Here is a 27,539-nt window from a genome sequence, read left to right as displayed (position 1 = left end):
AAAGGATATTCATACCAAGCTGCTGAAGCTAGGGAAACCAAATTTGGCATTAATGTTGATTAGTAGGTGACGAAGATATGCGAAATGTTCAAAAACGCTACATTTTGAGTTCAAAATGCCGCACTATGTATCTAACGCATGTCCAGCTCAAACCACTGGTGTTGGAAAAGTGAAATGTGGTATTTACGTTTATGGTTAATAGTAGATATCCACAAAATATCAAAGAGTAGTATCTGTAATCCAGTATGGCTGCCAGCGTGAAAAATGAGTTTGTAAGTAAATATGCTATTTCTTGGAATATTGTGACCAAACCAACAAAGTTTGACGCAGCTCAATGTACTGAAATGACTTACACGTGATTTGGTACTGCTCGCCAATCTCATAAATGAATGTTTCTTTTTTTCTTTTCTTTTCTTTTTTCTTTTTTTTATATATTTGGTATTGCTTGAAACATTGCGATCAAACCAATGAATGACATACAAATGTAACCATCACGAATACGTTACAATAGAGCCCCCAAGCTGACTGGTGCAGCAGGTCCTTCATATGATAAAATTAGAAAAGTCCCGAAGGTATTCAACTTTTGTTTAGCAGTATGAGTAGGAAGTCAGAGTTTTGTGTTCATCGCATATTCGTTATATTCACGTAAATGATATCGAGAGAACCGTGACGAACGTGCATTAGGAACAAAACATATATGTGTTGTTACGGGATGAAATAATAGTTGAAGTGAATCGAAATTCAGTAGTTATTTAGTCTTCCTATCGTTTCTAAATGCATAATAGAGAAAAATAGAGATTTAGATGTGTATTGTTATGAATGACATAGATTTTAAGCCGCCATCTTGGACTCAAGGTGGCTATAGATTTTCAATAAGCTTTTGTTTACATTTTTATCCGCCTCGAACGTGATTGACTGCTATATGATCGTCAATCGGAAGCTCTGTCTCGATTCCTACACATCGCTTCACACATTGACTGTCAGCTGTAGAAAACTCTCCTAAACGCGCGCATGAATACAAGACTTTCCTTATAATTGTGAGTGGGTCAGTGCTTACGTCACAGCAAGCTTAGATTGGCCACCAGTTTAATGTACGTACATGTTGCCATGGTGAAAGGTTTTTAGGAATTAACACAATGCAAGGTCCCTTAGTTCGATTCCTGGTGACAGTTTTTGAGAAGTCCTACTTCGATTTCCTGTGAGGGCATACCTCACGTTATGCTATAGGTTCATGTCTCGTATAGCCATGAAATTGAAAAGAAACGTAAAATTTTAAGGTAATCATTTAATTAAAACAATATTTTATAGTTTCTAGGTCTGTTTTTATTCTTTATAACTTATAATAAAGAATTTAGGTATCTTATTTTATTATTTATTTCTGTTTTCCTTGTAGAATTTCTCAAATAAATCATCTCCAGTCTTTCTCGTTAGGTATTTTGTTGATATCGCATGATTCTTTCATTGCAATGATAAACATTTTGTTTGTCAGTAGAATTTAAAATGCATAAAGAATGACAAAAACAGTTCCTTATTTTTGAGCTTTTTGTATTTAGAGCCTAAGGGCCTTATGCAGAGTCGCTCTGATATATGGTTAGCACCATAGTAGGGGTTTGGCTAACGCATGGTTATCAGAAGTGTATTATTCAGAATCTCTGATTCGCCCGTAGTGGTTGACTAAGTTAATCACATGTGACTAATTAATTTAGAGCATAAGATAATTTGGTTTAGCCATGGTTTAGCAACAAAAACTTAGATTATGAGAATTCAAACACAGTTAATTACCTGTATCTCTTTCTTTTATCGACCTTTCCCTCATCGGGTTAGTTAACGATGAAAAAGCTATTAAGCCGAGTCCTCTACAATAGCTGAACTGTTTCTTAAAGTGACATTATAGTTATAGTAGAAAATTTTCAGTTTTCTAAGGAATACATACAATTTATTGATAAATTGTCTTTCCTTATAATTACAACACAATCCTTCTATTGTCGCTATTGTTAATTGACTTCTACTTATTCCCCCCCGTAAGTACATCCCTCAGAAATGAATACGTTAAATATAATTGAATTTCGTAACCATTAATTTGTCTGAGGGAAGAACATAGACTGAAAGTATTTGAGAACAAAATCCTGAGACGAATATTCGGACCCAAGAGGAACGGGAATGGGGAATGGCGGAAACTTCATAACGAGGAACTACATAGTTTATACGGTTTACCCAACATTTATAGGGTCGTCAAGTCTAGGAGGCTTAGGTGGGCAGGTCATGTAGCTAGAATGGAAGAAAGTAGAGACGCTTTCAAAGTCTTGACTGGAAGACCAATCGGAAAACGACCATTAGGAAGACCTAGGCGCAGATGGGAGGACAATATTAAGATGGATCTCGCAGAGATAGGAATATAGAGTAGAAACTGGATGCAGTTAGCTAAGGATAGAAGTCAGTGGAGAGCTTTTGTGAAAGCGGCATTGAACCTCCGGGTTCCATAGGCCATAGAGTTAGTTAGTTTTTTTTATTTTATTTGTTGTGATGTCAAACTACAAAGAAAACATTTCGAATTTCGTATTTCATATATATTTTCATTTTTACAGACTACGCATGGACACGTCTAGATTTCCGTAGTAACCACATTTATTTTTCTCACAGGAGGTATTGGGATTATATTAGTTAATCATACTCAAATCAACTTATTAACTGAACTCAAAGCAGACCCACCAAAAAGTACACCCCCTTAGTATAGAACTATAAAAACGACATTAACTAATCGCGTAACTGATTAACGAATTCTCACTGAATTCCGCCGCAAATGTTTACTAGATATTTATTTTTAATCTTAATAAATGATAGTAGTTTGTCTAAAATGCTTGATTGTTGTCATTGTCAGAGACCTAGGTTCGAATCTAGCCGTGCTTATATCATTCGAATTTCACATTAAGCTGTAGTTTAACACCTCAGTGACATTACTATTTAAACCTGCAACAATTAACTGTTAAGAAGTAGTCAACAACGTTTGAGTGATAAGTCAGTGTTGTCAGCACTAAAATATTCTTTATGAGAATGAAACGATTCACCTGATCGGAGCAGTTAGATTTTTCGTGACGAATAATTAGCAAATTTTAAAAATCTAGAAATAGAATTTTGTTTCAAACTCTCTTTCTACCCAAATATTTTTGTTAAAAAAAATCGGTTGAAAACATTTTTTTAATTTTTAAAAAAATCTGAAAGAGAATTTTTAACAAAATTTTAAATTTTAAAAAATTCTGTTTCTAAAATTTTACTGAACATGTACATTTTTATCAATAAACTAAGGTACAGATCAAATAATTTAAATTCGAATTTCGGTATCTGTAAATTTTATTCGCTAAAATGAATCAGAAAAATACGCTAAATTCGAATTTTGGGATGCGAAAGAAAATAGAAGTATTTTTTTCAAATAAAATATATCTTAACATTTTTTTTCTTGATACTAGTGGACATTAATTTTGAAATCTTAAAATTGAGATCATTCCTCTTTTTCGTAAATGTTGTGTGGTAAAGATGTGCCTATAATTCCTCTTCTCGCGGTACCGGAAACAAATTTTCTAAGGGAAAATTAACAAATTTTCATGAAGGGTACATGAACAAACTTGCTTACACACACATAATAAATTATCAGAGATTACACATTTAAGTAATATGGGCAATTGTCAGTAAGTATATGAGAAAAATTACACGTAATAAATTGTCATGGCCATTTCAAGAAGAACGAGTGAGAGAGAGAGAGAGATTAAAGAAAGCAAATTCCAGAAAAAAAGAATGTGATAATGATTAGTGGATACAAGACTCGATTTGAATTATTCTAGAAATATTTAATAGATACAACCTAATTATTGTTAATGTTTTCTTTCTACTTCATGTAGTTGAGGGAAAAACATTGTTGCTCTACATGAATGATACATTCATTCGGTTTTCATTGGTGCGAGAAACTCAAAGCTCATTATTGGGTTTCCTTGATGTTAGAAACTGTTGGTTCAAATGATATGTTCTTGAGACATTAAATAAAATATATATTGTAGATATTGAATAAAATCTAGTATTTTATGTTGAGTCATACATATGATGATTAAAGGTAAATATTTTTCCGTATCTGAATTCGTTACATGGTTAGTCTCCATTTGGTATCGGAATTAGAAAAGAAATATCTTTACACTCGCATCTGATTCGTGCAAAATGTTATATAGATGACATCACTGTTTGCACTCAGGTCATAGTTGATGGCTGATTGGCTGGTTCTTCTTCATCTTGTGTCTATGTGATTATGATAAATATGGTATGGTGAGATAGAAGGAAAGAATAAAGGAAAATATGACTATTGAACATTATTTTCTGTTTTCGTTTTCTTTTATCCGTAGGAAACGGTTGAAGCTTCATTTCTTTTATGCTCCTTTATTAAGAAGATTATGGTTTTGAGTCCTGAAAATTTCCATATTCGTGTCGATTGATATCTTTTCACGGAATTGATTTACAATAATCCGTTCTAGACTACTGAAACTTAACTTTTGGTTTGCGTTGTAATTTAGTGTAAATCCTTGAGTGTTACAAATGTAGTTTATTGTATCCGTGTCGGGGGCTAATATTGTCAAGGCGTAATCTTTAGGCCCTACAGGCACGAATTTTTTGATGTATGCCTTTTCTCACACTCGTCCCATTTGACATAGAGCCAAGAAAATGGCTCTTATGTATCCTAGGTTCAGACAGTCATTGTGTAAATACAATGGAATATGTGTCAAAATAGACTATTTCTTGGTGTTGATCTGAATATTAATAGAGTTCCAATCTGGCTTGACAAGTAGTGAAAACTCCGTGGACGACATTAGAATTACGATTTTGAACTGGAACATCCTTTCCATATTGCCAATAAGGGTACAGTAATGTATCATTCACCGGAAAAATATAATTCACCTGTATGTCTAGAGAAGTTACTTCTTGATAATGTTCTTCTGGATCATTAGTGATGCTGGTCTGGCTGAAATTGTCATGCATGGCAAGTTATCCGCACATTGAGTTCAAAGTTTTACAAGACTACGACGTCCTAAACTGGCCCCTAATCGATGCATCTAAGGTTACACCTTCACGTTAGTATACCATATTAATATAAGGTTACTTTTCTTCTTCCGTGACATAGTTGGCTGGCCATCCAAAAGCTTCAAGTTTTGATTTGAAGCGGTTAGAGGATAAAGGTAGTATGTAACAAATTTTACATTTCGGGAAAATTCTCTTTCACAACTATGTCAATTAACATAGCCCTTCATCGTTTCCAAATCTCTTCACAGGGATGAGGACTAACTAAATTAGTGTTATGTATCATGACTAACATATAACAAGTGCACGAACCTCTTATTTCAATAGAGAAGAACGGCATGAAATTATTATTCAATAACGCCATATAGAAAATAGCAAGGGACATGACATGGAAAATTAATGAAAACAAGCCGTTAATATTGAATATACAAAATTAACTTGGAAACTAGATTTATGATGATTCGATCTATATTATTCTTCAACGTAACATTAGCAAGTAGATCTATACATAAAAATGACAAAAGGATTCCAATTTGATCTTACTTTATGCAATCATATGAAATTCAAGTTAAAACATCCGAAGAATTCCGAAGGTAATTATTTTCACATAAATTTGTTCCTATTTCTTACAATATAGCATGTACCTTTAGGTTAGTTTAAGTTCAGGTAAATTATCTTCCGCTAAATTTCCGTAGGTTAAGATTATTTTAGGTTATGTTTATAATTTTCTCTTTCAGGTATCTAACAGGTAAATATTACAAAGATGTCCAGGTAAGTATAGGGTTATTTTCCTAAGGTTAGTAAAGTTCGTGTTAATAGAATTTACTTAGAGACAATTCATAAATTCTGAATTTATATTTAATTTGTTTTGCATGATTCGTTTCTTTCATACTTTAACTTACTTTGCTACATAAATATATATCATTTTCCTTCATTATGTTTATTTAAATTTAAATTAAATCAATTTCTTCTTTTTGCAGGAATGAAAGAATCAATGATTTCATACCACGAATTAGGTAAGTATAACGTCATCAAGTGTATATAGTTATGTAAGTAAGGAATTCCTCACGAAAACAGCATGATCAAATATAGCGTGTAACATCATTACCGGTACATGGTTAAATAATTAAGTATTAACATCTAAATCTGTTTGTAGACGATCCAAGAAAGCTTGAACAAGACCATTCAATACCTCAAATTTACACGTTCAAAGGGTTATTGTTCAAGACACTTGAACAAGAGTCTCGAATGGACTTGAAACAACTTTTACACGATCATAGAGGTATTGAATCTGTTTTATATTCTTGTTAATACATGGCAGTCCAAAACAAATGACTGTAAGTATGAAAACAAATGAAAGCGAAACTGCGTACTGATAATAGTTCAGACCTGCGCATGAATAGTTATAATATTAGCATATTTTTCGTAACTTTCTGCAGGCATTTGTAATTTAATAGATTATATTAAATAATTTAGAAAACAGGTCAATTGATTTTGCAGCAATCCAATCGAATTTTCACTAAGTAGTTTGTCCCTTTAACATTAGCTAACGTTAAAAAAGTAAAGTCCTGCTTAGGTATAAAATCGTTCCCTATACTAACCTTTTTTTTTAAAAAAAAAAAAATCTGATTCTTCAAATGGCGTGCTGATGACAGAACCACACTCAAAAAGAAAAATCGAACTGTTTCCTAAAATTGTGCGTATAATGAGGCATTTGATGTTATTCATGCTATGGCATCGAAGACTTTAAAGAAAAGGCTGAAATCACAGAAAACCAAATAAAGCAATGATAATATTTTTTCAGCTACTGGACTTACCGCCCATATCTGCATCAGACTTTCTTCACAAATCTATCCCTGATTTGGTACTGGTTAAGAATAACCCGTCAAAAAATAGTAATTTTACTGTTAAAATGTGTGAGTGTGCATGAAGGAGAATTATCTGAGATACTGTAATAATTCTCACTGTCGGAACATGCCTGTATAATGAAGGAAAACAGTATTTTAAGTTTAGAAGTTTGTTACCAATATCAAATCATGACAAGGGCTATAGTTCAGTTCAAATGAGTGAATACGAACTCAAGGGTTTGTTGCACTATTCTCATTTATACATGATTCTTATTCTTGCACTATAACCTCCGTCAATGACGCGCCTGCTCCGTACGGACGTATTCTCCCTTTGACCCCCTTCAATGCTCCTGCCCCGACACTGTTAAATAGCATTCTAGGTTTTATTTATTTATTTATATTTTTTTGCACTGTCTTGTACATAGCATATGTTAGGATGCACATTTGTACCTTACGGAAAAGCACTGGTAAAATTAATCTGCAGGCGTGAAAGCAACCTCTACCTTAAGAAATAACTTCTGAAATACTACGTGTGGATTTCGTGATAAAATAATTAGATTACAACAGGATAACATGTAATCATTTCCAGGATATTTCAGTTTGCGAGCATATTGTCAATCTGTACGCAATTATTTGATATTATCAGAGATTAATAACAGTACAAAACGTCTTATTAAATCAAGAAAAGTCAGTTATATATTTTTTTATTTAATGGACTCTTCTTTCTTAATCTACAACCGGTATTCTTATATATTAAATTCTCAAATTAATACTTATACTTCTCATTGCCTCAAATTTTAAGAAAAGTTATGGGCATGCAAACATTATAACTATATAAATCGTGTATGTTATCAACAAAAAATACTAACAATATCTCTCTGCGCAAATATTAACTTTTGTTCATTATTACAATGCACACTTGGAATATCAGATATTTATGGAAAATAGTAACGAAAAGGTATTTATTCAACTGTAACTCTGTCTCACGACGCCATCATAGTTGTTTTGCATTTTTCTGCACTCAACTCGAGCGCTGATTGGCTATTGAATGCTCTTGAATTGAATTGTTTAGAACAGGACCGAAACGAAATTTCTTGAACGAAACTATTGAATTCAAGACAAAATGACGTCAGTGCTGACGTCTTTTTCATCAAATAGTCTTGAATGGTCTTGAACAAGAGTCTTGTTCAAGCTTTCTTGGATCGTCTACAAGCAGTATAAGCAACATAAAACAAATACACAGTACTAAAGTAACTTTAAACTATTATGTAACTAGATTGTTGTGACTAACAAATTGAGACTAAATATGTTTTAACATTCAGGAAACATAGACATTCGTAATCTTGGTCCATCGTTAATTACTAGAAATTTTGGCTAAAATGTTTCAGATAATAATTACTTTGTAACAATCATAATTTTAAATGAGTTTGACTTTCGATGGAATATGAATTTCGGGAAAGACTAGCTCTCCAAGCTAATCTGGACGTTGATTCTCACATTGACTTCCACCAGAGTAAACTTCAATGAAATTATATGTTTAGTTACATTTTATCTTTTCAAAATTTTGTCCCTTGTATATTGTCATTTACTTCAAATATCATTAATAGTGAGAAATGATTCATGTAATTAAAAAGTCTTACTTTTACAATTAAACTATCTTGTAAAGTAAAATTATAATATTTGGTATTTCTTCTTCATCTTTTTAAAGATTGATATTGGATGAGGACGACATGGCTCATTGCCCATATATTTGAACGTTCAAATAGATTAGATTAAACAGTTAACTAAACAAACATGAGCAGAGCCAAATCTCAATGAGCCAAAAGCAAACAATAATTACTTCCTAGCTTATGAAATGCACAGTATAGATCGAGAATGCCCGGCATTTCAAGCTGTTTCTAGACAAGCACACTAAGTTCATTATATTCTTCTTCGCCATACAAGTCTCCCTATTCTAAAATGTTGCTTTTATCTGCTTCTACTAATATCAACACATCAATTAGGACCATTCATCTGTTGTTTAGTTCAATTAACCGAAACAATTCACCCACATCATCAGAAACGTTAAATAAATCCATATTTTCATTACCCTAAGTGAGTCTGTATTTTGATTCCACCAAAGTCAATGCGGTTCATTTCAGAGATTCGATCCTTTCATTTCATTGAAGGATTCATTCTTTTAGAATGAATCGTTTGGAATTATCCATCACTACTGCAAGGGTTATAAAAATGAAACCGACAACTTTAGTACCACACTGGTTCATTTATGTTCTTTAAGAGCCTGCCTTACTAAAAATAATACAAAATTTACCATTTTTCTTTTGATTGTTTATTCATCAGTGAAAGGAGATAATGAAATACAAGTTACCACAATCATAGATAATGCTATTCTACAACAGAAAATATGAATCTGAAGAATATTCAGTGTTACCATCCATAGAAATTACAGTGTTGCCAGAAAAACAATTTCCCTAAAATCTAAGTTAAGGCAGCGAGTAGAGGAATGAACTCAACTGCATTTGGTTAAGTATCATATTGTTTTGGTTTCCTGTGAACTACTTTTTAAATAATAGTTGTATTTAGTTTGTAATAAACAAAATGGTTTTAACATACAGTTATTAAAACTAAATAATAATGTTAATTAAAAAGTAGTTCACAAGAAACCAAAACAACATGATACTTAACCAAATGCAGTTGAGTTCATTCCTCTACTCGCTGTTTTAACTTAGATTTTAGGGAAATTGTTTTTCTGGCAACACTGTAATTTCTATGGATTGCAACACTGAACACTCTTCAGGTTCATATTTTCTGTTGTAGAATAGCATTATCTATGATTGTGGTAACTTGCATTTCATTATCTCCTTTTACTGATGAATAATCAAGCAAAAGAAAAGGGTAAATTTCGTAATTTCCTATGTTGAAAATTGAAGCTTGCACTGTACGTGGTATGCTTCCACAAAATGTTATTCAATTTCAATGTAGGTAAGTCTAATTCTGTTGAAAAAGATTGCAGCAAATGTAGTTGAATGAATAGAGTAAAAGCTTTTAACAACTTAATTTTGTATGTCTACAATAATTACACTGTATTTAAAGTTGTGTAAGAACACTCCATTTTTACAATTTAAGTGAATGTTTCATTTTATACGTAGGTGATACTTGTAATTATATCTAGACGTACTTTAGTAAACAGTGTACTAATCTGTTCCATACTTATGAGGACCAAACATTAAAATAATGTGGTATTCTTTAAAACAATGTTTACTATATTAATAAGATTAGATAATACTACAAATATTATGGCTATACCAATGTAGTAAAGGATTGCAAGACGAATGCATTGAAATACATAACTTTGAATTTATTATAGTAAAATATATTTTGTAAAACAATACTTTCTTTTTAAATAACAAGGATCTAAGATCAAATTACATACCAGAATTATTACAATAGCATTCACTAATTAGTTTCTCCGTCTGATACAACTATTTAAAAAATATTATGATGTATTCTAAGAGTTCAGACCTCCTTATTACTAGGAGATATGAAATAAGTTAAATACACTTTAATTAGTGGTTATTCTGTTGCATCGGCATTTCGGAAATTTGTTCTTAGTACGAACGCACAGCCGGTGGTATTGTGGCTATTTCTTCGGGATCTAAAGTATCATCAATCACAGGTCGGTAGTCCAGGAATACCTGAAATTTAAAAATTGAATGAGAAAGGAGATTAGTTAGTTTGTTATTGATTTATCTACTTCGTTATATTAATATTAGTAGTACTTCTCAAAGTGTAATCCCCGGAGCACAGAATCTCTGTAAAACCTCAACAGAAAGACTCCGAGATGATAATTTTTCAGCACTACATCATTTCACGAATCAAAGTGGACCGCAAAACGCCTAATATATTGACCATTTACTGTGCCCTTTCATACGAGTACTATGTTAAGGGGCAGCCCTTATGGCTTTTAAAGGTTGAGCTCAAAATTCCCTTTAAACCAAAGATCTTATAAAACAGAGAATCTGCCCTTACAACAAAATCTTGAAGCCATACGTCACAGTTTCGCCACCCCTACTCTGCCCACTCCGCCCAATAAGATTGCAATGTTTTGAGCCAACAATCATGGCGGAAACGAAAGTAGCCAATCAGACGATGGCAGAAACGAGAGTAGCCAATCAGATGTGTCGATGTTCTGTTGTGTTTTGGCTTCATCGATTTAATAGGATGAAGATACATATGGGCAGATCCTCTATTTATAACATCCTTGCTTTAAACGCTGTCAGCAAATGAGAGGGCTGCGGAGTTGCCACCTGCTCGCGCTGTCGTGTGCCTACTTATGTTAGTCACACAACTTTGCCCCATGGCAACGTTGCGTCACAGCGTTCATTTACTCGCCTAGTCTACACTATATCGATTTTCTCAAGCTTTAGTATGCACATGTTATGAAAAATACACGTTTTTAGGTTACTGTTGATCGATTAACAAAGAATCTCACAAGACTTATTAAGCTTGCTTTTAGGCCGTGTGCACCAATAAAGTTCAACTGTTGAACACGGATCATAACCAAGCTCAGTGAAAATGCCTGCTGCACCAACAACATTCAAGGTTAAGTCTCGGTCAAATGGTGGATAAACTTGGTTTAAATTGAACGGCCGAATTTGGGGGTTTAAACTTCGTTGATCCACGTCAGTCTGTTTACATTTAATAATGTCTTTGCATTTTTCCACTAATGAAATTACAATACATTTCTCGTGTTCCGAAACATTTTTTGCTCGTGGTTTCATTATTTTTCCCATCACAATTACGATTACTGAAATTAGACTACTCACAGCTCTATGAACACAGTCTCGAAAGTCGAAAAGACCGGCACGCGTATGCTTTCTTCATTTGTTACTTTGTTACATGAAGATTAAAGACAAAAGACGACAACCAATCAGAGTCGATTTAACAAATTGACCGAAGTTTACTTAAACAAGAGGCATTGAACTTCGACTTTCAATGGTGCAACAAAAATCCTGGAACCATGTTTAAACTTGAAAGTTTAATGTTGAACGCGTTTGAGTGAATGGTCGTTGAAACTTCATTGGCGCACACAGCACTAAATCGTTATAATGACTGGACTGGTTAAACTAGCCAGTTTGTCAAAGTTGCCCACAATTATTTGTCTTTCTGAAACTGCTTTCCCTTAGGAATCAATAATAATTATATATAGATGTACTATACAGGGTTTTCATAAAGTCTGGACGGATTTAATTTGCTTATAATTTTCATAAAAATTCTCATAATGAAATCAAATAAAGTGCAAACGGTAGCGGAAGGATTAAATTTTTAGTTGGCAACACTGTTACCGTATCAAAGATGGCGTCGGTGAAAGAGAAAGCGCAATGTGTTCTGTGGTACGCAGAGCTAATATCACCAATTCTGGTGTGTCGAAAGTTCACCAAACAGTTCAAAAAGCCGGCACCGACTGAGAGTGCAATCCGAAAGTGGCATGCTAAGTTCTTGGAGACAGGAAGCGTCCTGGACCGTCCTCGAAGTGGGAGGCCGCCAACATCGCCTGCAACAGTGAGCAGGGTAAGGGAAAGCATCATCAACAGCCCACAGAAGTCGATTCCTAGTGGCGCCCAGTTGGAGGTGTGGCGGTGAATGAACTGAGCTGGTGCAGATTACAGGTAAAAATTTAATCCTTCCGCTACCGTTTGCACTTTATTTGATTTCAATATGAGCATTTTTATGTAAATTATAAGCGAATTAAATCCGTCCATACTTTATGAAAACCCTGTATTACAATGTCACAATGCAACTTACTTTTTCAACATTAAACCATTTATTTAATATCTATTCCAAATGAACCAACTTTTGTGTTCAAACATATGTCTTATCCAGAGCTGTTTTCTCACTAAATTTCATTCAGACCATCTTGCTCACTGAAGTCCTATTCCTACAACTAATACAACTTTAAGTATTTCACTCCATAACAAATTTGTTTCTCTTTCGAAACTACCAAGGTAATCAGTAATTATACAAAACAAATTATTAACTAACAACTAATTTGCCCAGTATTACTGAAATATATATATAGTGGCGGATCCAAGGGGGCTATAGCCTCTATAGCCCCCCCCTTGACGCTCAGATTTACACTGGGTAAAATGGGCTTCAATCCTGCTTTACACTGGATAAAACGACAAAATAAGGTTTAGCCCCTTCCTTGATCATATTCTGGATCCGCCACTGTATATATATATATATATATATATATATATATATATATATATATATATATATATATATATATATATATATATATATATGGTAAGTTTGGGTGAATCCGGACAGTAGGTAGGCGATTCCAGACACTGAACTTTGAAGGAAGATATATACATGATAGGTATATTTTAGCTTATACCTGGCTACACTAACATTCTAACATGGTAAGTACAGAATATAAATACAAATACATGATATAGCAATCTCTATACTAATTTCTTTACTGTTGAAATTGTAAGCTAAATGCACAGTAGTGTAACTATCACTATAGCATTTAATCATTAAACTTAGTAATCACATTTGTTTCCATTAGAACTATATTGTACTAATATTTTTTTGCAAGTAACAACTGGATTATCAGTAAAATGTAAATGTGTGCACTGAGACTAGCATTATTATTATTATTATTATTATTATTATTATTATTATTATTATTATTATTATTATTATTATTATTATTATTATTATTATTATTATTATTATTATTATTGCATTAATGACGTCTGCCAGTTTCATGAAGCACTAGTCATAATTCAGACACATCATCCACAGATAAAATACATTTCCTTATCACCTGCCACACATCTTTCATGAAACCAGGTCTTACACACAGTACAGGACACCCAGGAATCGTATTTGCTTGATGATGGTGCTTAATAATTCTTCCCACAAAATCCACAGTTGTTTTCATCCATACCTTCGATTGTGTTTGAGGAGACAGTTTGAAACAAACTGCAATTCGTGACACTTAATCTTTTAGCAACACCTGGCCTTTGGGATGTGAGTTTGGAAGAAGCAACAGCTGGAAAAGATATGAACTGTTTAACTGAGGACTCTGAAGGCGATTGAGACGTGTCTGGCCATGAATCTGATGACACAGAAGAGGAATTGTTTGCAGCTGCTGGCGGATCATGTTCATTCGACAAAAGAAATTCATGTTACTGAACTTGTTGCGGATCAAATGGGAATATACCAGATGATATAGCCATTCAGTAGTGAAGAATTTTTGAGCACCTTATGATTACCATTTTGCAATTTAATTGTGTTTGTAGATCCTGAGATAATTTTATAGCTTTTTCTGGTGATTATTGAGTCCATTTATGGCAAAAATGAATAGACGATAGAATAAGCAATAGACCTCACGTACTATTTCACACTCATAAACGTGAAAAGTGAGAAAGGAGAAAGTGTTTTGTATCCTCTTAGTTCATTAATCACATTGTCCGGATTCAGCTTAACGTAATAAACGTGTCCGAATTCACCCTTCGCTAAACGTCCGGATTCGTCCGTTTTGAGCACTGTACACTTGAGCACGCGTTGAGCAGGCACTCGCAAAGTAATAGAATTCTTCTAATATGCAACGAGTAAAGTAGGGTCTCCGCTTCGATATATGTCTTACTTAACCATTTGCTACAATCATTTCTGTGTAAAACCTTAATATATTCCACTAAAAAGTTACATCAGGTCAAAAGACGTGCATGAACTTTTCTGTTTCTTCTTCTTTCCCCGACCGTCGAAACTACGTATAACACTCTTTGCACTTCCTCCACATCACTTGCATCACAACAAGTCTCCACATTACACATGAGAAGAATAGTATTATCGTAAGCTTCGGATGTCCGGATTCAGCGACTGTCCGGAATCACCCAAACTTACTATATATATGGCAAAAATGAAGCCATACAGGGTGTTTCAAAACAACACCGACAACGTGTGGGAGGTGATTCCTGACACCAAGATAAGACAAAAAGTATAGACCAACCTAGGTACACAAATGCTTCCTTTCGGAGTTATAGGCTGCCAAAAACATGAAAAAATGAACTTTAAAGGTCCATAGCTCCAAAACTATGGGCCCTACCATAGTCGGGTCAAGACTTCACTTAGGAACTACTATGAACCCAATCCAAATATCCAAGTTTGAGAATCCTGTGGTACTTCCGCAACAATTTTTATAGAGGTAGTTGATGAGCACTTCAGATTATATGTCCATAGCCAAACTCCCTCTATAAAAATTGTTGTGTGAGTACATAAGAATACTGAAACTTGGATATTTGGGTAGGGTACATAATAGTTCTTAAGTGAAGTCTTGGCCTGACTACGGTAGGTCCCATAGTTTTGAAGCTATGGACCTTTAAAGTTCATTTTTCATGTTTTCGGCAGCCTATAACTCCGAAAGGAAGCATTTGTGCACCCAGATTGGTCTATACTTTTTGTCTTATCTTGGTGTCAAGAATCACCTCCCAAACGTTGTCGGTGTTGTTTTGAAACACCCTATATATAAACCACCTTTAGCCAGCTTTTAGTATTGTCCACGAGACGATAGATAAGGTATTCTCTTCTCATTTCGTAATATTTTGACAAATTCTTGTCTGGTCTTGATTCTCAAAGAAGTTTTTCTAGTCTCTTCTCGATTCGCGGAAAGCACTTTTTCATCTTGTTTTGTTACTTTATTTACAAAATTTGTGCCTTGATTTTCTTCTTAATGTCATTTAGAAATTATCAGGATTCTTCCACGTGACGAGAGCTCTATAAAGGATGTAATATAACCATAATTAAAACATTTTTATTATTGGAGTATATTGTGCAATGGCTTCCATATTTTTAAACGTGTTGAATGCTCTTCCTTGTGTGCATGAAATCACTTTATCAATTTATAGTGTTATACTATGAATAATGTAACACTAAGCAGTGTTTGAGATGTAGGACTAGGATAAACTAGTGATACTCGAAAAAATTCACGTTTGCCATGTTTATAGTCTCGTCTCAAATTTGAAAATACGTTTCTCATCTCGTTACCGAGACGAACAGAGAACTTTCTCGTCTCCGTGTCAACACTACCATCTCTACCCAACAGTTACAACTAATAATGATTTCAGAGGTGAGCCAGGGGGAAATTTTTCTCCCCTAGGGCCATATCTCTTATCGTGTCGGGGGCGCGGTGGCTCAGTGGTAGAGCGTTCACCTCCGGTGCTTGGGGTTCCTGTTTCGATCCCAGCACGCGCCGTGTGGACTTTGTGGTGGACAAACACCGTGCTCGTGGGTTTTCTCGGGGTTCTCCCGTTTCCTCTCACTTTCTTCATTTCACCATTTCATTCATTTCTCATAATCACCGTCTCCTTTAGCCTAACCGTGGGACGTAAAATTGAAATATTTCATTTTTAAATTTCTTATCGTGTCCAATGCGTGTTACCAGCATTTTCGCAGTACTACTTTCCAGCCCTCCTGCTGTATAATGAAAGACCCTGTATATTGAAGAGGAAGATTTCAAACGACTGCGTTCGAACGGGTCTGCATGGCTGATTGGGGCGCGTACGGAGCATACCTCTGCGGCAGTGAAGAAGCAATAGAGACAAGAGAACTATACACAGAGAAGATTAGGCAGTTGACTGCGGAAATCACATTACGGATGTAATAGATTTTGCACCCTTGGCCAGGGTGAATCGTAACGCATCCTCCAGTGTTAACCCTATGCTGGAGCGCTGTAACAGGTGTATATTAGCCTATGTGCGTTGTTCGATACCATTTACTGAACAATAGACTAGTGGTATGAATATCTTTGTATCGGCTTCCAGAACCAAAAGCACTTCAGATTACAATGGGTACGTGAACACTTTCACTGGCCTGGGTGGCCGTATACACGTAAGGCGTTACTGTGCTTACCATAATCTGTCAGCTTGCATTCTCGAGTGTCTTAGTGACCGAATAACAAATGTAATGATGTGGAGTGCTGTTAGGTACCAAACGCGATCTCGACTGCTACGCATTGAGGGCAGCCTCACCATTGACCGTTACATCAGGAAATTTCTAGATTCCGAGATCGTGCCCTTCCTTCAGATCCGATGTCCGTTAGATCAGGAAAGTTCTAAAGGCCGAGATTGAACCCTTCCTTCAGACCCAGTGACCGTTATACCAGGAAGGTTCTCAAGACCGAGATTATACCCTTCCTTTAGACCGCATGACCGTTACATCAAGAAAGTTCTAGAGGTCAAGATCATAAACTTCCTTCACCATATCATCATAACAACGCTATGCCACACACATCCTGCAATGTGCAAGCTTTCTTCAAAGAACGAGTACCTATACTTCCCTTGCCTTTACGGTCGCCTGACATATCGGTCATGGAACATGTGTGGGGGATGATAGTTCATCGGCACCCTAATCGTCATGGTCCTCCAACAGACAGTGACGACGATCTCCCAACAAACAGCGTGGTGGGCGATTCCTCAGGAACACATAACGCCTATTTGATTCGTTGCCACGACGTATAGAGGCTCTGGTTGCCACCCGTGGAGGCTTCATGTCTTACAAATTTATCAAGATGCACAGTGCAGTCAAGGTGTTGTACAGTTCTGATATTTGTTAATTTTTTGCTTAATCATCTAGTGAATCAATTGTATAAATTCTATTCCACTCAAGATCATCTTTGATGTTACAATTTTCACAAACAGTTGTGTATTTAACTCGCACATGTCAATTAATATGTTTCTTATATAAGACACTGCTGTCTTCATAAGGTCCAGAAAAAGAGAAATTGAATCGAGGCCTTCTGTTCGTGAACCTAAAATCATTTAAAGAAAAAAAAAAAAATAAGAGTCACAATGAAACTTACGTTCCCAGTCTCTAGGTCGACATATGACAACGTGTGCTTCCTCCAATGCTCTTCAAACGAAAGTTTTCTTTGACCTTCCAAAGGTTTTGAATAATCGTATTCATCTATTCGTTTCTACGGAGAAAAAAACAATACACTACAGTTGAAATTTTTCTTTTACTTTTAGATTTAAATCTATTCATACTAGATATGGATTACAAGATATTTCCGTAACGTAGCACTTTTTAGTACAATCTCCATAATGTAGTAAAATATCATTCCATTTGGGGTTATTTAACAATAAAATTTTGTTACAATTTACAGTTATTAATACATTATTGACATACAGTGATTTAAATATCTGATAACTAATTTATAATTTGTGAATTTTATTTCTTAATGTCTGTTCAAATTTAACGTTCCACGCATTTTCATTAAATAATAATACAATCATTAAAAAATAGAAATTCTTCTGAATAATTATGGGGTTCCCTATATGAGAAAGATCTCTAATTCTTTACCGGTGGGCAAGGGTGCCGGTCAGGTGGCCGAGGGGGCCCGGCCCCCAAAAGCTCATGTGGGCCCCCTATTGTATTTATGAGTGTACAATATTTGGCATAATTTGAGTGCAATTTGTCTTAAAATCTTCATATATATACCTCCTGCATCTGAATGCCGACCTCCCCTAAATTTACAGAGAAATCGGCGCCCTTGCCGGTGGGTAACGTACCCAAAATGGCTGAAACGTTTCCCCGTTATACGGCGATACTGATCCGTTGAATATGGAATGATGTAGATCGTATATCTCCCGATATAAGTGATATACGATGACCTATATCATTAATAGAATTAGCTTCTTCTTGACCTTATGTACCACTTGACTCGATGGCAATTGAAACAAACTAATATTTATCAAGGATATTAATATATTTATTCCTTTTGTCAGGTCTCCTTACGAACTGCTACGAGCCCTGCTCGTGATGACGAATGTGGAAGATTGGATGGAGCATAATTATCTGTGCGGATGAAGTCCCAAACTAGAGCTTTCCCTTTTTTCAAAGCACTGTAGTACGGAACGGATATACAGAAGGATATACAGACCGAAAACTCCGCGACAAACTGGAAACTTCGGGAACAGTAGCGCCTCCGAACCAACGACGACGGAACTAACTAGTCGATCTCGGGTGACACAGCTGTCGTATTGAATTGACACAATCATGATTTTGTATACACTCATGGATTAATGAGTAACCGTGCATGACCAATACTTGCTTTATTCAATTTGCCTACTTCGTTCTCTCCCCTGCTTTGCCCGGCCTGTTCTCTATGTTTTGTCTCTGATTGTGAATCGGTGCTCCCACGTCATACATCGACTAGATGAAAAGTACTGTTTTAAGCTAAAGGAGATAAGCAATTGATGAAAGGGAATGGCAATGCAATAATTGGTGGAATGAGAATGGGAGAGGAGGTGGGAGAAACACGAGAAAACCACACGATCACGGTGTTGTCCACCACAAACTCACATAGTCTGAGATCAACCTATGGATCACTCACACCAGGAGCTGAGCTCTCTACCACTAAGTCGCTGTGTCCTCTTGCTAGTCATAAGTATATGATAAAATATATCCTTGTGTCACAGAATATAATTTCACTTCACTTCTGTACTTCCTAGAATGCACAGTTAAATAACTTTGCGTTATTTCAATTTACTTTCTTTTTTTTAAAAAAAAAAATCTGTATCTTAAATATCACACTTACAACTTTATTAGCACTTAATCCTTAAACGGTATTATCGATCTGCAAGACTGCTAGTGGTTTCAAAAATCACAAAAAAAAAAATATGATTCATGACAAACTGTTTTCTTCAAGGAAAAAAGTAAGATTACGTTCAAAACAGTCACTAAGCTATATATAGAATTTTTTTCTGGAGAGGAATTGCTAACATCTCGTGATTGCATTTCATTTCTCATATATACAATTATTATAATGTAGAAATTTTGTTTTATTTCCTCTCCACCTATCTTTTTTGTATACAAAAATTTCTGGGTCTGTGTTCGAGTGGGACACCCTGTATAATACTTGTGCGATAATTTTCTTCTCAGGCACAAGCCATACTTATATAAGAAGTTGCTTAATTCGCTTATTAAAAGTAAAAATAATTCAATAAGAATATACCAAAAGTACTAAATACTGAAAATATACACATAACTAACTAGTCATGATGTTTTATGACTTCCTTGAATAAAATATTGTATAATTGTCTGCCGTGTAATTTTGTGGACGCAAACTTTCTGATTGAAATTTGCTTGTAACTACTGGATCAATTGAAAATTTATTTTCAAATTAAAGAAAGTGTTTTCTGTGCTACCCTGCCCTCTATGAAGACAGGTCTAATACATTTGGGGTACAAGAAGACTGTCCGTGTCTGTAAAAGGAAGGGTTATGTCCCATAATAGTACCTACATTTTTGTCAGGACAGAAAATGTTTGTCTGTATTATGGTGGTGTCCGCTATTAATAGGGTCCTCTCCTATAATAATACATGATTTTGTCGGGACAAAAATGTTCGTCCGTCTTATGGAGGTGTCCACTATTGAGAGGATTCTCTCCTATAATAATACTAGGGATGGCCAATCCCGGAAGTTTTACTTTCCGGAATCCTGAAAGTAAAAACAAAAACTTCCAATTTCAGAAAATTTCCGGATTTTGTAAAAATTCCGGAATTAGGAAAAATTCCGATTTCTTAAAAATTCTGGATTTCGGAAAATTGTTGATTTTTTTCTGAATTAGGAAATTTTCTAAATTCGGAATTTTTCTAAAATTCGGAATTTTCCTTAATTCCAAAATTTTTTCGAAATCCGGAAAGTGAAAATTCCGATTCTGGATAATACATTTTTTGGAATCCGGATTCTGGAATATATTGGCCATCCCTAAATAATACATGTTTTCTTTTTATGCCGGGACATAAGAGTTTGTCAGTATTATGTAGGTGTCTACTAATGAGAGGTATTCGTTAAAGGGGAGAGGTATCTCTGCATCAAATTTTAAATTTAGATTCTTTGCAAGGAATTCAAACTATAAATACTTATTTTTAATTTAGATTATTAGTACGTTATTTCTGCCGTCCAAATGCAAAAAGATCTTATCTGTAGATATGCCCGATATTGACTTATTAATAGGCCTAGCAGAGAAATAATTTACTTCATCATGGGGTATTGGTATTAACTGACAGAAGCACAAAGCTGTAGCTGTAACTTACGGTATGCTCAGTTTGCAGCTTCATGATTATCTCAAAGGAAGTTTATACGTATATATAAGATCTTTCGTCTTTGGACGCAGATTTGTAGGTTCTTACTTTGAAATCTTCTCTATAATGAGCCCCTCTAGACTCTTTCCTTGCTTCAGCTGAGTGAACACATTGAATAGCATTCAAGATTAAATTCTGCAGCTCCAAAGTTTCAACAAGATTTGTATTCCATATCATGCCACGATCATAAACCTAAAATAAAATGTAAATGACACTTGAGTGAGTACCCTTCTTAAGGACCAAGCTTAGATAGTATATCATACAAGTTCGATTCAGAAAGTACAATGTGTATCAAAAAGACTTTACAACTCTGAAAACTAATATTGATTGATTCATTTATTTTACAGACATGGTTTTGGTATCACTTTATAGCAAAATACAAATTTTGACTCACGTAGTATACACGAGTTCAGAAACAAGCCAGCGCAAGCGCTAGCGGCAGTTGCAGCAAAGATGGCTGCCTTTACTGGCCCCGAGCGTGCTAGCTGCGTAATGAACTTCAAACTAGTAAAATGACGACAACATCACAGGTCTGAACCTTATCTAATACGTATGTTGAAAGTTTGATCGAGATCGGTTGGGTGGTTCAAGAGTTATTAAGTTTTATTCATTTTCATATATTTACCCTCCTTCCCTCCCCTAGGTTTTACCATCAAAATGAAATAATAAAAAAAAACTTCCATGTTCGAACTTCATCTATGTTGAAAATTTGATTGAGATCTCTTCCCCACCCCCTACGTTATTCAATCAAAGTGAAATGGTAAAATCCATCTCACGCACAAACATAATCTATGTTGAAAATTTGATCGAGATTGATCTTTTGGTTCAAGAGTTATTAAGTTTTATTTTTTTTTTTTAATAATTCTCCTTCCTTCCTATTCCTCCCTAAGTTCTACCATCAAAGTGAATAGCTAAAAAACACTCCCAGGCCAGAACTGCATCTACGTCAAAAATTTGATCGAGATCGGTCGGGTGGTTCGAGAGATTAAGAGTCACAAACATAGTCACTTTCAATTTGGATCTGAAGTTATTTGTTCACAGACACCGTCATTCATATAAAAATTCTTGCTATGTTCCATGACTACTGTTTGAACAAAATACTGGATAGTCCGCTTCCTAGGCCCGTATCCGGGTGGGGGTCTAGGGGGGCCGGCCCCCCGTAAATTTTCGCTGCCCCCCCTAAAATTTTCACGGTAGGCTTGCAAATGCACTGTAATATGGTGATGAACTATAAATGGTTGGATCGGGCCTTCCCTAACTTCAGCCGGGCCCTCCTACATTTTTGGGCTGGCTACCGGTCTGCCGCTTCCTACAATAGGTGCAAGTAGTGCTGGTAATAATCCTTGTTGTACGGCCTAATATTTATTTTCCTTATTCAATGACTTTTGTATTTTTCACAAAGTAGCGAACCGTGTTCTTGTAAGTTTTAACGTTGCTTTCTGTGAACTTTTCAACGGAAAATTGCTTTTCAAGACATTATAACAATATTCACAAATACTATGGATTAATAAAGATCTGCATTTCCAATTATGGTTTTACGCAATCTCCGTTTAGCTTTGTGCAGAACACATAGATCAGCATGTTTCACTAGAAGACATAGTGATAGACTCAGACATCCTATAGACTAAATAGGTACTGTACATTCGCGAAGTGTTCCCTCGGAATTCGTGTAAAATTGATTCAAATGTCTCCGCGGCCCAATGTATATTGTACTACTTTTAGCTGCTCATATCTGTAATTTGCATATTTATGGGTCTTCATATATCCGAAATTCAATCATACAGTGCTATAACGCTCGGACACAAAATTTCTTTTAGCTTCTTTAGATGTAAATGGACATTAATGTGGGCATATGCAAAACAAATTAGATCATGTACTTATTCTCTAACACATGCTACCAACCCCGGCTGCCATCTTGGATCCGCCATATTGGAGTCTAATTTCGGTTTTTCAAATGGGAATAGGTGCAAGTGATACATCAAATTCATGTACAATTTTCTCGGAAATAATTTAAACATGTTTTATCGGTACGTGGACGTAATAATTTAATTCGTCGAGAAAAATATTTGTACGAAGTTTAATTTCATCAGGTGTATCTTGCTTAAGAACCATCAACAAGTAACCATGTGGATTGTGCGTTGGATCCCTGTAACCTTCTTGTAGAAACAGTGGATGTACAAACGTGATCTGATAACTCATTTTAAACAACGCAAAGTACGGACAATTTAAACTCTCATCTCGATTTTATTTGCTATGATGGGACACTTTTGTATAGAGAACCACTCTAATGTTTCAATGATATGATCCTTTAATTGTTTAGTAAACGAACCAACAAAATCACTATTCACTTCACGCATATCATCGTTTTAATAATCAAGTGTAGTCCAAATTATGGTTAAGGGTAAACATTTTTCATTTGTGAAAGTCCTTCGTGAAATTGTTTATTTATTTTATTTATTTATTTTATTTTTTATTTTTATTTTTTTGCGTTTGCTAAAAATGTAGTTAGAAAATTTTTACACTCACTGACAAATTAAAAAAAAAACTTTCCAAATTTGAATTTAAATTTTTTAATCCAAAATTGAAATTCAAAGAAACCAGGACATCTGCTCATGGACTTTGCAGCATAAGATTCAACTGTCAAAATAAGGAGTAGTCCTATGCACCTCTTTTAAACTTGGAGAAGGATACACCATGTTATCTGTGTTCTATTTAAGAGAATGGACCCCTGTAATTATCCATATAACCACATAATCCAATAAAACTTTATCAAAGAGAAGAAATTGGGTCAATAACCTATCACATGATAAAATTTATTACTTTCGTATATTTTTTTTAGCATTTTTAACCTATAGAATAGAGCAAGTAGAACAGCCAAATTTACAGAAATATATGCCTGAGAACAGGGGCGTCATTTAAGGGAGCAGGAGGGGCAATTTCCGTCCCCCTGAGTTTGAGATTTATATAGATTTTGTCCACAGAATAGTAGTAAGTCAGTGAAAAACGCGAAATGTTACGTATATCAAGGGGTCTTGCCCCCCCAAGCAAAATCTGAAATGACGCTCCTGCTTGAGACCTACTAGAAAACATTTAGCAGTATTTTTTTTATTTTTTTTTTTTTGCCAATTTCCAAATTTAAGGGGTTAGTCAACGTACCCTTCTCAAATTTGAGACTGGTGACCCATGGTACCTATGTCTTATGACAGAGAATAAACTTATTTACATTTTCGCGTAAATACGAGAGCCATTGCAAGACTCATGGCAACTATTTTTTCTCGAAAATGGTAACGAATAAAAAAAATTCTGAAATATGCAAATGGAAGGTTAGTTCATACGTAAACATTACATGTAGGGAGATAGATTCGTTCCAAAAGTGTTTCTGTCAATTGCAACTGTATACAATAGTACATTACAAACTACGTACATTCCATGGCATCAGGAGTCTCCCCAAGAATCCACTAGATGGCAGGGACTCTTAAGATGTCACAGGTACGTGTTCCTGCCCTGTATCATTGTGTACTGATGCAATTGACAGTAAAACACGTTTGAAACGACAAAATTTTTTTCGTCTTTTTTCTCGTCCTATATCTTTATGGTAATGTGTATTTTCATCCATCTTCCTACATAAAATGTTTACATACGAACTAAACTTCCATTTGCATATTTCAGAATTTTTGTATTCGTTACCATTTTCGAAAAAAAAAAAATAGTTGCCATGACTTTTGCAATTGTCCTCTTATATTACGCAAAAACCTCATCAAAGAGAATAAAACAGGTCAAAATTCCGATATTTGAACTTTTGGTCATTCTTTTACTCACAGAAGGGAATAATACGGACTACGCAAACTTACAGAGGTACATATGATGGTCCTACAATACCACACAAAATTCTTAGTTTGGCAGTTTCCAAAATTTAAGAAATGGTCCTTTGCACCCCTTCCCAAAATTGAGTCAGTTGGACCAATGTACCCATTGGCAAAATTTTGAGGGAGTGTTTCTATGTACCCTTAGATCATGGTCTCTGAGCCAGGGACCCAGAAGCTATAAGTTCGCCTAAGTATTACAATTACTACTAGTATTATAAAAAAAATATATGCGATAAGATTAATATTTTGCAAGTAAACTTGAGATAAAAGAAAAAAAAAACAGTATTCTTGTAAAGAAAGTTAATGTTTAAATAACGAGTTAGCCAGATGGAAATGTGTCAGCATTTTAGCAATGGTAATGTAAAGCGTATATTGTTCAAGCAAAACAAAACAATTCTTTTGTATTCCCATTCCATTATTTTCATTGTGTATTCTATATAAATCTACATATTTGTAAATATAGGGTTACTTACTCTTAAATCTTTCTGCGATTTGTATATTTCTTTCATACACTTGCATCCATCCTTGAGAATCTCTCCTGTACGGAACACGCCTGCGTAATTTTGCATACATCGCTGCATCTTGTCTCGAAGTTGTGCTGTTGGTATCGTTCCATTCAAGTATCGCACTTTGTCTAAGTTCGCCACAGATTCTTCTCCCGCGTTCTGAAACCATATAATTTAAAATATCTACAGGGTGGTGTAAAATTCCGTTTACAACGCTTGGGAGAAGACTCTACACATGAAAACAGACAATAAGTTTATGTAACATTTTATTAAATTCGGCGTCATTTCCGCGTTACAATCTGTCGCAAATGGCGGCAAAATGACGTGTGATACCTCATTGTGGACAAGTGCAACAGGAAGCGGTCTCAAACAGTTTAGAGAAAGTAATGCCTGAATAACACAATGGTGTCAGAAGCAGGGTGGTAGGGACGCGGCGGAAAGAATTTCTCAAAGGGGGAGGTTACTGATGTGGACAGACTGAAATGCGGAAAATGGATGCAGATAATGTCGCTATCTGTCGCGAACCGCAAGGGCCAAGGGGCACTTTCCCCAACAGAAAACTTGTTCTCCGAAAAAAAAAAAGAGTGTACTGGAGTACATTGGTAATGCAAGCAAGGTGTTACCCAACCATAATGCAGTCTAGCCCACCACTAGACCACCACTGCCAATGCGAATGAACGCTCGTGGTTTTGCTGAAATCGTTTGCGAGCGAGAGCCGTGAGAACAGTGTCATGGTAGAAGATATTTCCGCATGAACAAACACTCCACAGTTCAATCCAGAAATACATAAACACTACTACTGTGTCTTAAGTACGTACGCACCTCACAGACATTGTTGAAATTGTCCGCCATTGGCGTCCAAATAGAGATGACATCGCCGGAGTAAAGAGTTTCTGGTATGAGCAAACACATCTAGCGAGTCCCCAATTGCTCCTGCTGCTGCAGTTACACGATCAAAAAGATCCTCCTATATTGACACCGGGGTCTCATACATCAATCGTTTCCTTTCTTCCCACAAAAAGAAATCCAGCGATGTAAGGTCGGAGAATTAAGGTGCCTACGGTACAGGTCCACTTCTGTCAATCCAACGATCGCCAAACACATCAGCAAAGAAGGTCCTAGCTCCATGGTCAAAATGTGCGGGGTCGCTGTCATGTTCAAACCACATGTTACATCGACTTTCCAGTGGTACGTTTTCTAAGAGTTCCGGTAGAACATCACGTAGAAATACACGATATATCAGACCGCACAAATGATGGGGGACAACATATAAAGTCCTAGTAAATTGTCACCTACTATGCCACACAACATGTTTACGGCGAACCAATGTTTATGATGTTGAACAACGACGGTGTGGGACTTTCTACGAATTGAACACGCCATCCCTGGTGAAAATTGCCTCATCGGTCCACAAAACTAATGTTGGGAAGTGCGGGTTGGCATATGTTTCTTGCACATCTTCTTCTTCACCTCAACCATAGGTTGGTGGGCGACATGGAAATTCTAAAACTTTTCTTTCGCTTGGGAGAGCTGTTTTATACTTTGATAAGGTCTCTTCTTCGTAATGTATGGTCTTCGTCTTCCAGGTTTTCCTTTTGCCTTTACCTCTATCAGCACGGTGATCCAATCGGAGTGCCGAATAAGATGGCCAAGCATGCTGTTTCTTCTTTTTCCTATTATCTTCATGATTTGTCGTATTTCATTAGCTTCCTTTAGTACGTCTTCATTCCTTTTCCTTACGGTTCATAGATATGCGCAGTATTCTGCGCCAACACCACATTTCAAACGCTTCCAGCTTGGACATTTCAGCTTTTCTCAATGTCCACATCTCTGACCCGTAAAGCGCCACGCTCCATACCAAAATCATAATAAATCCTTTACGAACGTCCAGCGACACATTTCTTGATGTTAGTAGTCCTCTTTTGCTATTGAATGCTTGTTTAGTCTGCGCTATTCTGGAACTCATGTTTTTTTCACTTCTTCCGTCCGAGGATATTAGACTTCATAAATAGGGAAATGTCTTAACGTCTTCGAGTTTCTCTCCATTTAGCCATACATTTGCCTCTTCCTGTCCTGCTCTTGTGCACTTTATCACTTTGGCTTTCTT

General features: G+C 35.5%; 1 protein-coding gene across 1 annotated transcript in view; it reads right to left on the bottom strand.

Moving 5' to 3' along the window:
* Positions 1–10,252: 10,252 nt before the first annotated feature.
* Positions 10,253–27,539, bottom strand: part of LOC145684089 (succinate dehydrogenase [ubiquinone] flavoprotein subunit, mitochondrial-like) — a 107,729-nt gene continuing 90,442 nt past the window's right edge. Inside the window, exons 11-14 of the mRNA XM_081755974.1 lie at positions 25,400–25,591; positions 21,109–21,252; positions 17,776–17,889; positions 10,253–10,597 (exon numbers count right to left, since the gene is read on the bottom strand). Of these exons, the coding sequence (XP_081612100.1) occupies positions 10,511–10,597; positions 17,776–17,889; positions 21,109–21,252; positions 25,400–25,591 (537 nt within the window). The 3' untranslated portion in view covers positions 10,253–10,510. The remainder of the gene's footprint in view (positions 10,598–17,775; positions 17,890–21,108; positions 21,253–25,399; positions 25,592–27,539) is intronic.

Source organism: Thermobia domestica, chromosome 4 (genome assembly GCF_964235325.1).
Source record: "Thermobia domestica chromosome 4, izTheDome1.hap1.1, whole genome shotgun sequence".
Lineage (NCBI taxonomy): Eukaryota > Metazoa > Arthropoda > Insecta > Zygentoma > Lepismatidae > Thermobia > Thermobia domestica.
Note: the sequence above shows the minus strand (reverse complement) of the source record. Positions and strands in the feature narration are given on the sequence as shown.